The sequence below is a fragment of the Phascolarctos cinereus genome, unplaced genomic scaffold, assembly GCF_003287225.1.
Source record: "Phascolarctos cinereus isolate Bilbo 61053 unplaced genomic scaffold, phaCin_HiC Scaffold_8;HRSCAF=390, whole genome shotgun sequence".
NCBI lineage: Eukaryota > Metazoa > Chordata > Mammalia > Diprotodontia > Phascolarctidae > Phascolarctos > Phascolarctos cinereus.
Genome location: NW_027556291.1, coordinates 46634226 through 46646304, shown reverse-complemented (window position 1 = coordinate 46646304; position 12079 = coordinate 46634226). Strand labels below are relative to the sequence as shown.

At 45.5% G+C, this 12079-nt stretch overlaps 1 protein-coding gene across 1 annotated transcript in view; it reads right to left on the bottom strand.

Annotated features, from left to right (window-relative positions):
* Positions 1–6124: 6124 nt before the first annotated feature.
* The window catches only part of ZDHHC9 (zDHHC palmitoyltransferase 9), a 36337-nt gene continuing 30382 nt past the window's right edge, over positions 6125–12079 (bottom strand). The window contains exons 7-10 of the mRNA XM_078147720.1: positions 11498–11602; positions 10057–10160; positions 9185–9281; positions 6125–6734 (exon numbers count right to left, since the gene is read on the bottom strand). Coding sequence (XP_078003846.1) covers positions 6594–6734; positions 9185–9281; positions 10057–10160; positions 11498–11602 — 447 coding nt within the window. The 3' untranslated portion in view covers positions 6125–6593. The remainder of the gene's footprint in view (positions 6735–9184; positions 9282–10056; positions 10161–11497; positions 11603–12079) is intronic.

The following is a 12079-nucleotide window of genomic DNA, read 5'->3' as shown; positions in this document are numbered from 1 at the left end:
ATACACCTTCAGATTGGCTAACATGACAAAACAGGAAAATGATAAATGTTGGAGATGTCGAAAAATTGGAACACTAATGCATTGTTAATGGAGTTGTGAACTGATCCAACCATGCTGGAGAGCAATTTGAAACTATGCCCAAAGGGCTAGACTTGGACTAGGGGATCTCTAAGGGTCACTTCAAATTCTAGGTCCTACACTTATTGTTATACTCATTCCTCCCTCACTCCAAGATCCACTGAGGACAGAAGGGAGTTTTAGATACTTTTCACCATTTTAACAGTGGCAAAAAAAAAAAGTAAAATTGCCCAAACATTATAGAATGTTATAGCCATAGAGTCCAAGGCAATCATCCTTGAGCTGGTGAGTTTAGGCAGATCCTCTGGGAAGTGGCACTCATCCATTTCTTGATGAGTTTTCATCTTCTCTTTCTCTTTCGCCTAATCCTTTGTGGGCTGATGCCACTACCCTTAGAGATAGGCCACAGAGATTCAATGGTTGCGCTCTCTCTCTCTCTCTCTCTCTCTCACACACACACACACACACACACACACACACACACACACACACACACACACTCCTTATCATAGACTACAACCTAGCCTCAGATCAGGGTTTAATCCTAGCTCTAATAATTCTTAACTATATGACTTTGGCCAAGTTTCCAGGCTCTCAGGGCCTGGAGCTGGCATTACAGGGGGCCCTAGCTCTTTCACACAAGTAGCTGCAGTAACTATTATTAGCTTAATAGCTATGGAAACATGGTGGAGAGGACATGGGTTTGAATCTTGGCTCTCACCTCTCTGGGCCTCAGTTTCTTCCTCTTCATAAGAGGGTTGGACTGGATGATATCTGAGGGTCCTTCCATCACTAACAATCTATGATCCTCTGGGACTAAGAAAATTCCGGAGTCAGGAAACTCAGAATGAGGTTTCCCAGCTGGGAGGAGATGGAGACCTCACAATAGGGCTCCTTTACCCAGTCACACAACAGTGGGCAATGGTAACTGCTATTCAGACTACAACACAATTAAATGGGAAGGAACTGCCCCCCCCCACCACCACACACACACACATCAAGCTCAAGTCTCCTTCTCCAGGAAAGTCCTAAATATACAGAATTCTATACCACTTGATGTGCAGATTTCACCTTTTCCTATAAGAGCAATGGCCTCATTACCAATATAGCATTCGTGGTCCACTGGGAGCAGTTGATGGGGCACACCAGAGATCGCATCAGAAGGACCCCAGGGCAATGGACCCACACAAAGGGGCTGGCCAAGCTTCTGTGGGAACCTGACAGACAGCTTCCTGATTTTCTGTGTGTGCAAAGTCCCACCCATCACTACAGCCCTAATGCGGGGGAGGTTAAAAAGATTTTAAGCAGTAAGTCAAGAGGATTTAGAGCTGGGAGGGGCACCAGACAGCCAACTCATTTTAAAGAAGGGGAAACTGAGACCTTGAAAAGTTCAAATCTTGGCTCTACTTAATATCTGGGTAACCTTCAACAAGTCCTTTCCCCTCTTTAGGCCCCAGCTTCCTGAGGTCTCTTAGCCACGACATTCTAAGATCTCAGAATACAAAGATAGATTTGATTTTAGTGACTTTATTGGGGAAAACAGTGGTCAGGCCAATATTATGCCTATATTTGATTAAAAGCAGAACTCACACACACATTCTAGGTACATAATTTACCATACAACCATACCAGTATCACTAAAGTTGTGACACATTCAAACCTCTTAAAGCTGGAGACAGTTTTTTCTCATGAGCTACAAGCTCCCTTGGGGAGTTGGGGTGGGAAGGGAAGGGAATAAACATTTTTTATGTAACGTTTACTATGTGCCAGGCACTGTGCTAAGCACTTTTACAAATATTACTTTATTTGATCCTTATAACAACTCTGGGAGCCAGGTGCTGTTATCTCCATTTTACAGATGAGGAAACTGAGGCAAATAGACCTTCCTGATTCCAGGCCCAGTGCTCTATCCACTCCATCAGCAGTTGAGCTTCCCTTGGCTTAGATTCCCAGCTCACGGCAGGCCTTGAAAGTGCAGTCAACTTTCAAAACGATGCACACAAGCAGGCCAGCCTGGGTCGGGTCTAGAAAGTTCTACTTCACTTTGACATCCAGAGTTCAAAATGCAAATTGCCATCTTCAAAGCATCGGTGAGGGCCTCAGTTTCCCCTTCTATAAAATGAGTGCCCTGCATTGGTTTCCTCAGCTGAAGCCTCCTCATGGAGTGGAGGTGACCCCTGGGTTCTTGAATGCTCTACCAGCAGAGATAAACCAACCTAGCTAGGTAAGTAGAGGCTGCTCGTCACCAGGTTGGCTGAAAGAACTCTTAAAGCCCCCCGCAGAACTAGAAGGAGCTGGGATTTGTGTCAGTGGAGGAAGCAAAATGAGGGAAACACATATAGGATAGGACTTGTCCAGGATCACCCAGGGAATTGTGGAATAGGGGTCTGAACCCAAGTTCTGTGATTCCCAAGCCAGGGCTCTTTCAGCCATACTGTTGAGTATCACAATAAGTGGAGGAAGGATAGATCTGGGGAAAGTGCTCACCTCCTTGGGCCTCAGTTTCCCCCTCTTCATGAAAGAGTTGGGCTGGTGACATCCAAGGTTTGATGGCTTAGATGATACCTCTAAGGATCCTTTCATTCCTAACAATCAGTGAGCCTTTGGGACTAAGAAAATTCCAGAGTCACGAAATTCAGAATGAGGGTTTCCCAGCTGGGGGAAAGAAGGGTCTAGCTAGAGTTCTGAATTTGAAGGTAAAGCACCCAAGTTTGAATCCTGGCTTTGCCACTTAGCACCTGTGATTTTGGACAAGTTACTTCCTCTCTCAGGCCCTCGGTTTCCCCTTCTTTAAAATGAGTCCCATCCATCCCAACAGCAAGGCCCCTGGGAGGCAGAGGGAATGCTGAAGAAGAGCTCTACATCCCAGCCTAGTTTCTGCATTCCAGAACCTGCACAAAGGGCCCTTGGCTCCCCCACTGCCATCCCCAGTTCTCCCCACTCCTCAACTTTAGGCTTCCAAAGTCTTGAGATTCAAGAAGAGCCCTTCCCCTTCCTGCTCAGTCAGGGAATGCCCTCATATATCCCAGCTTCAAAGTACTCTTCCCATTGTAGAACTTATCAAAATTTGGGTGCTCCATTTTAGAGTTGTGGCACTTAGTAGCTGTGAGTCTGGGTTAAGTCACTGTGTCTCACTGAGACTCAGTTTTTTCATCTGTAAAATGGAAACACTGCCCACTTTACAGAGCTGTAAGGGCTAAGTGTGTAAGCCCTTTGTACCAGAAATAAATGTGTCAGTGGAGGATATCATGGCCCAGGTTTTCAAAAGCATCATCCTGAAACAATTTCTCCTAGTCTAGGCAAAGCAAAACCAGTTAAAACTAGAACAAACTGACTCATGAAGGTTTAAGGAATGGAAAAGTGGGAGAGTTGCTAGGTTACCGCTTTAGTCAATCCAAGGGACACAAAAGGGAATCCCACAAAGAGCCTCTCACCCCAAAAGGAAGGGGGCCATTCCCAACATGGGGGGGGGGTCATTCAAGCTACACAAGGAGAGAAAGGAGGCAGAACCACATACACACATCTATGAATTTCTCAAACCAATTCAAGTCTCATTAATTGGTTTCAAAGAAAAAAAAGAATGCTTCAGTAATAAATAGCAAGAGGTAGAACAGAAATCAATACACATCCTAATTCACACCAAAGTGCAGAATACATATTAAATTACCACATCTATTTAAAAGAAAAGTACATTTTAAAGTTATTTAGCAACAAGTAGAAATTTAGTCAGAATAGGAAGGTCAGGATTAAGAGGCATGGAATTCAGCCCAGACACAATCCCAGCTATGGGGGGAGGGTGGAGGCTCAGAGAACAAAAGGAGAAGTGGTGATCTTGATCAGAATCGAGGATCCCAAGGCCACTTGGGCATGAAGGGAATAGTCAAGAATAGCTGCAGCTCTCCATAGTGTGGGATTTCAGGACTGTTGCCAACCAGTCTGGGGAAGTGGGACACTTGGGAGTTGCCTTGCAGGGGGAAGGGGGGGGAAGAGTTGGGGAGGGGGAGTGTGTGGAAGGGAGCTGGAGAGAGGGCTCAGCCATTGAAAAGACAAAACAATTATAGGCCTATTCCCGTGGGAAAGATCAATCTTCTAATCTCCCCTGAGATCAGAATGGAGTTTCAGGACTATCCTGGCCGGTGGGCAGTCTGAATGGGCCAGCTCTCCTGGCTGGTCTCAAAAACAGATGAAAGAGTCAAGAAGGAGGAAAAAGGATGGGTAGGCTGGAGGTTGGGGGTGGAAATAGCTCAATATGGCAGAACAGAAACCTAATAGGGGAAGAGGTTCTTTCTTTCACACTAGACCAAGGGAACTCCCCACTCTTCTCCTTCCTGTCAGAAAGAAATCTAGCATAGCATAGTGGTTTGTGAGATGACCAAGCCACGTTTTCACAGTAGGAGGGGAATGGGATGGGGAGAACTGAGACCAGACCAGGGGATAACATTGGGATAACATGGCTGATAGGGTAAGTCCTGTAGACGGTGCCTTCTGGAACTCTGTGTTAGATAGAAAGAGATCAGGGCTGGGTTTCAGAGAACCTGGAGTCAAGCTCTAGGGAAGACCCTGAGCTCTGTGACCCTTGGCAAGTCATTTTATGCCTTAGTTTCCCCAGCTATAGAGGAGACGGGGAGACTCAGTCTTTATAAGGAAATTTCTTAAGTCTCCGTCTCTTTAAGGAAATGCAGGCTTCTATTTCTTGAGAACTGCTAACAGTTTCCAAAGGAAGGCCCTCAAAGCCCTATTTTAACAAATGGCTAGAGTACTTGTCATTAGGAGCCTCTACTTGCAAGACCACCCCACCCCATTTTTCTGAGTCTCACAGAAATGAAATGATCTCTCCTCCTTGATAGATTAAACATAGCCCCTGCCACCTCGTTCTCACTACAAACTACCTCCAAAACCCTTTCTTCCTGGGCCGTGGTTAAGGAAAACTGGCTCATAGCTAGATGAGCAGCTGAGTGTCCCTGACATCATGGCCAGCCATCTCCCCCCATACGACAGCCCCCCCCCACAAGGCAAATGTAAGCCTGGGTAGGAGCTCTTCCACAAGCAGCCCCTGGCCCCCACCCCAACACACTCTGGCACCACACACAACCCCACAGTAAAAATGGAAGGAAGCAGGCAGTTTGCATCAACACAGTTTAATCACCTTCAAACAGATAAAAAGCCCTGGTTAACCCTCTCCCCACTAAAGTCATCTCCACAGGACCCCAGTTTAGAAAGGGCATAGACTCTCTCAGAAACACAGCTGCATTTGATACACAAATCCTTATCCCTGAAGCGCAGCTGAGGGCTGGAGAAAACCGGTCCCCCAAATGCTGGACGGGGGACCCAGCCCACCACTGGGGGTGGGGAGCAGGAGTAGGGATCATCCCCAGGCCTCTGCATTTACAGAGGCCAGCAGAAGTGCTATGAGAGTTAGCCCTAAGGGAAGAGGGCGAAGGAAGGAAACACTGGCCAAGGCCTGTGAGTTAACCGGCAGGAGGTTTCCCCTTCTTACCCGGCTCTGAAGCCATTCCTTTGTGCCTCAATTTATTCATTTGTGCACTCGAGACCACTGGAGGCCTCATGGACTGAACTTGAAGTTGAGGGGGGGAGTAAAGGGTAGCATTTATGAACACTTGCAAAACCCCTTGCAGAAAAGGAGGCACCAAAGTGCAGACTTTTTAGCTGTTAGTTACTGCTCCCAAATGGAGCAAGAGTCTGAATAGGATATTAGAAAAGGGGGGAGAAAGAGACAGAGAGAAACAGATAAAGAGAGAGACAGAGAGATAAAGAGAGACAGAGAGAACAGTGGGGCTGTAGCTATTGGCATCACACAATTTCTTACTGAGGGTGGCACAGACATTACAAAGTTTTGGGGTGGGCTATGAAAACTGCAAATTGTTAACTCACTAACTATTCCTACTAACTTCTATCTAATTGAAAAAGAAGGGGGTCAGAGAGGTAGAGAATGGGGAGGGAGACTGAAGAAGGAAACTACATTAATAAATACAAGTGTCCAGAAGGATCCCACCCACAGGCATGAACCGCACGGCCCAATGCACTAAGACTTTGCCAGTCACAGCTCTGTCTCATCCCCATTCCTCTCCTCCAACTAGGGGGCGGAAATAGGGCTCAAATTGCTTCCATCTGGGCCCTTTGGGGATTCAATGGACAGAAGCCTTTGAGGCTATCTCTGGTCCAGGGACAAGTAATGGGATGTCAACAACTCTCCCTACTTCCCTTAAGAGCCAGAGAAGGGACCCGAAGGGAACTCGAGGCCAAGGCCCTTGAAACCCAAGTTTCAAGCTACTATATGTAATGGACATCACTGTGCTACTTCCTAGAGTCCAGGAAAAATAGCTTGTATAGAAAATATTCCAATCCGGAATTAGGTGAACAGAGACCAAAAAAAAAATGGCAAAAGGGATGGCTCACTTGCCCTCTGTCTCAAGGTTGTCTTCTCCCCCTCAATCACTCTCCGCTCTCATTAAAGAAAAACACAGGTCTCTCTCTCTCTCTGCTGCGCAGAGAAGCTACTTTTCAGCTCCAGAGGCCTCCTGGGGAGTCTCTGGGGACTCTGGACCCTGCTGGGCCAGAACACTGGACTGCATCTCCTCAGGAGCACAGGCTTTCAGGGGCAGCTCATTCGAGCTCAATGGCTCTGTGGGGACCACCTGAGGGAGAAGAGAGAGCAAACAGACTGAAATAAAAGTTTCCTTCAAATTCACAATCAGGATTGAATACATTGCACCACACTCAACTTCCAAATCTGGTCATGGGGGGGGGCAGCTAGGTGGCGCAGTGGATAGAGCACCAGCCCTGGATTCAGGAGGACCGAGTTCAAATCCAGCTTCAGACACATAACACTTACTAACTGTGCGACCCTGGGCAAGTCACTTAACTCCATTGCCTAGCAAAAATAAAAAAAAATATGCTGACACCAAATCTGGTCATGGGACCTTAGAGACCATCTGAGGTCAGTGTCTTCATTTTCTTTTATTACTATAATTGTAACCTTCATAACAAAACCAAAGAAAACAACACCCAAGCCAAACACGGGGTAAACACTTCTTATCTTACAGAGGAGGAAACTGAGGCCTAGAAAGGCCCTTGTGTTGGTGTAGAACATGACTGGAGAAGGGAGGCCAATTAGGAAGCTAGTGCAATAGTCCAGATGACAACCTAAGTGAGGACAGTTGTGGTGTGGATGAGAAAAGGGGAGAGACGAGAATCAAGACTTGGCAACCCAATTGGCTGTGTGGGGTATGACGCCAAGGTCTCAACTCCAGGTGCCTGCCCTCAAAAGAGATAAGTTTGGAAGGGAGATGTGTTTGGGAGAAAAGATAATAAGTTCTTTTTTTGGACATGTTAAGTATGAGATGCCTATGGGACATCCAGTCCAAAATATTTAACAGGCAATCCTGTATAGGACAGGAACTTGGGAGACTACCAATGACTTTAGGGACTGTTCTACAACTTTTTTTTTTGAGGCAATGGGAGTAAAATAACAAGTGTTGGAGACTGGTGCTCTTATCTATTACACCACCTAGCTGCCCCTACAACTTCTAGTCTTAAGAGAGTTGCCTGGGAATTAAGACAAATTTAAAAGAATACAAGCCATTCCCCAATTGATAAATGGTCAAAGGATATGAACAGATAGTTCTCGATGAAGAAATTAAAGCCATCTATAGTCATATGAATAAATGCTCTAAATCATTACTGATTAGAGAAATGCAAATCAAAACAACTCTGAGGTACCACATCACACCTATCAGATTGGCCAACACGACAAAACAGGAAAATGATAAATGTTGGAGAAGATGTGGGAAAATTGGAACACTGATGCATTATTGGTAGAGTTGTGAACTGATCCAACCATTTTGGAGAGCAATTTGGAACTATGCCCAAAGGCTATACAAATGTGCATACCCTTTGATCCAGCCATAGCACTTCTAGGGCTATATCCCAAAGAGATCATACACAGGGGAAAAGGACCCACATGTACAAAAATATTCATAGCAGCTCTTTTTGTGGTGGCAAAGAATTGGAAATTGAGAGGATGCCCATCAATTGGGGAATGGCTGAGCAAGTTGTGGTACATGAATGTAATGGAATACTATTGTGCTATTAAGAAATGATGAACAGGCTGACTTCAGAAAAACCTGTAAAGACTTGTATGGTCTGACGCTGAGTGAAGTGAGCAGAACCAAGAGGACTTTGTACATAATAACAGACATGTTGTGCAATGACTAATATTGATAAACTTAACCCTTCTCAGCATTACAAGGATCTAAGACATCTCCAGAGGCCTCATGATGGAAAATGCTATCTACATCCAAAGAAAGAACTATGGAAGTTGTAAATGTATGGAATGCAAATGTATAGCCTATATCAGATTGTGCGCCGTCTTGGGGAGGGTGGTAGGAAGGAAAGGGGAGAAAAAGTTTTAACTCAAAAGCATATGGAAGTGATTGTTGATAAATCAAAATAAATTAATAAAATTTTTAAAAAAGAGTTGCCTGGGGCATTGAGGTTAAATGACTTGCCCAAGGTCATGAAGCCAGGAAGTGTCATGGGGGAAGAATCAATCTAAGTCTCTCCTGACAAGTCAGACCCTCTTCCCACTACACCACGCTGCTGCTGCAAACAGAGAGAAAGACACCTCTACCAGAGCTGCTATCACCACAAAAGGGAGTGAAAAAGAAGGATGGTGTGGGAGAACAAGCCTTAAGGCAGAAGACTCTGAGTTTAATTTCCAGCTCTGATGCTGGTCATGTGACTTGGGGTTCCTTTTCCCTCTTTGGACCTCAGTTTCCTCATCTGTATAATAAAAATAATACTTGCATTTCCAGACAATTATGTGAGTACAAATGTTGGTGCTACAGGTGTCAAAATAGCTGCTAAAGCTATAAAGAAGATACATAACCCAAAAGGAATTTTCACCCGATATTCATTCTTCCCTCCCATTTGGCATAATGATCAATTTTTTTTTCTTAAGGAAAACCAAACACTCTCATATTAGCCACCTCACTGGCTTGCTGTATCACATTATAATAAGCCCCCAGAGTGCTGGAGAAATGGGAGCTGTTCTTTCCTCTGATGAGGCAGACATAGGAACACTTACTGGGCTCTGTGGAAATGGGCTGCTGCTGGCCTCTTGAGTGCTTGAGGGTCGAGTTCCACTTTCTTCCAGTGGCAATATGCCCCGTCGATCCAGCACACTGCAAAGGAGAGCATGACTCTATTCTCCATCCCCCACCCCACCCCACCCCTGACCTTTGTGGAAAGTAGCACTTAATTTTGCTGCTCCTGCCCTAACCTTTGAAGCTTCCTCAAGCTCCTAGGCTGACCACCCTCTGTCTGGGGGACAAGTTCACATTTCCCTCTCTCCTCCCCCTGATTCCAGCCTTTACCTTTTCATATTTCCCACACTACAGGGTCTAGTTCAGGCCAATCTGGATTTGAAATCAACAGCCACCGGGGGCGGCCAGGCCCCTTCCCAACTAGACAAGGTCAGTCAGACTTTAAAGCCAGGGTTCAGAACCTAGAGTCAGTGAACTTTTCAGAAAAGACACATTTGGATAACTATTTCAATCTAACTAGTTTCCTCTGTCATCCTTTTTTTTATGCATTCATAACCTTGATTCTGAGAAAGCTTATTCACAGGTTTCAAAGGGGGCCAGGGCACAGAAAAGGTAGAAGCAGCCCAGATCGAAAATGATACCCCTTAGCCAGGTAACCTAGGACAAGTCACTTATTGGAGTTTCACTTTCTCTAGCTGTACAGTAGGGAATAATATCTGCACTCCCTCCCTCCTCGCCTCATTTTGAGAAAAGTGTTTGGTAAAATCGCTAAGTGTTATAGAAAGGGGAGCTGATATATGGTCCTCACATAGTGAGAGCGCCAAGGTTTGGTCCCAAGAGACCCCCTTCCCCTCAGAAGTTAGCAGAGGGGGCAGGAGAAGATTGAGCCAGGTCCCGCCCACACCACATGTACCTGGGAGGCAAGGGGCCACACAGCACCTCACAACAGTTCTTTAGGATGTTGCCATGACTGTATGGGTTCTGCACTCGGTTCTTCCCTGTCCAGGAACCTTTAATCTGCAAGACAAAGGCAAAGACTCCTTCTGCCAAATCTAGACACCTGACACCAGCCTCTGAGGGCCTTCCTGTCCAGCTGAGTGCCTCCCCAGGGTGCCATCTCTTAAGCTTCCTCCATCTTCATTCCCCCTGAACCCTTTGCCCCAACAATAAAATCCACTTGCTTTCCATATATTCAGAATATATTGGCACACAATTCAACAAATGTATTAAGCACTTATTTCTTGCACTGTTTTCCCTTCAATACTGAGTAGGTGCTTAAGTGTTCACTGAACTGGATAATCAAACATTTTCTGTCCCCCTAGTACCTAGCAAAGTTTAGACAATTAAAAACATTTATTAGGTACCTACTGTGTGCAGTGCCTGGAGTATGTCTGAGCATGTGTGCACACCTCTGTGTGCATGTGTGTATGCAAGCACAGGCACATGTGAGCACAAGTACATGTGTGTTCATGTATTTGTGCATGTATGTATGTGTGTGTGAACATGTGTGTCTGATGATTAGATAACAGAGGATACTTGCCTTCATGGGGACATAAAGGGGACACAGATAACTATAATATTATGCTATACAATGTTGTATGCGCCATCTCTGCCAGCTGGAACGCCCTCCTCCTCCACCAAGCCGCCAATTCACACCCATCCCCCTTCTTCCGAACTAAGCTTTCTGTGTTTAGCCGCAGCCCTCCCTCTGCCCTTATGGGAATCCCCTCCACTTGTGCGGCTTCATGTTTCTCAGTATACAGACATATCATTTCCCATGGGGTTTTCTCTTCGAACCTGGATTATCAGCTCCTTGAAGGAAAGGCCCTTCCCTCCCTCCTTTTTCCTTTGGGTCTGTGCTCCCTACTGCCTAGCACAGCTGAGGTCACTCTGTTTATGGTACTGACAACCCTAAGAACTCAATTGTCCTACACACACAAGAGACTTAAGCAAATATTTGCTGGACTGAATAAGGTTGTCGGAATTGCAGGCCTGGGGCAGCCCCATCCAGGATCTTTCAACCCAAAATCATCTCTAATGGGCAATGGCTTCTCCGTCTCCCTGTTACCAACTCTGCAGATTAAGAATAGATTCTGAACACTCTAGTTCCCCCGTTGCTGCTCATTACAGCTTGGCACCCTCTCTGAACCTGCCTGTGCTTTCAAATATATCCAACAACTCCAGGTAAGGCAGAGTTCCAGGTTTCCGTGTCTCCCTTTCTCCAAGGCTGGGATTCCTACAGAGTCCACCTATGCATGTGTAGGGCCTTAAAGTCCCAATCTGCTATTGGGTTGAGAAAGGAGGCCCCCAGGCAGAGGGAGGTGGATAGCACCAAGAGGGAAGCCTTCACTCACATCTTCATTGGTTGTCTGGTTGAGGGCCACGAGGAACGTATGGAATCCTGTCAACCCCACAACAGACCAGAGAGTGAAGAAGCAGATGAGTACTTCCAGCACAGTGAGCCCAAGTTAAGGAACACGGAAGGATCATTGAATCTAGCTAGGAGACACACAAGGTTATCTAGTTCTAAGCCCATAGAGCTGAAAAGATCTCAGAGACTTAGCTCAATTCTCTCATTTTACAAATGCATAAATGTAAGACACCAAGAGAGGAAAGTGACTTGTCCAAGGCCACAAAGCAAGAAGCAGATCCAGGATTTGAATGCAGGTCCTCTGACTCCATGCCAGGGGATAAGCTAGATGATGAGAGGCCTTCAAAGGCAGCTACAAAAAGGTTTTCGTTTTCCTTAATAAATTCTAAGTGAAAGAAGCCAAGAACCAAATCCAGATTTCTAACTCAAGGCTAATTTCTAATTTCTAACTCAAGGCTAATTTCTAATTTCTAACTCAAGATTTCTAATTCAAGGTTCTTTCCACTATACCTTGCTACTTTTTCATCTATACCTTTTAAAAAAGATATTCAGAAAGAAAAAAAAA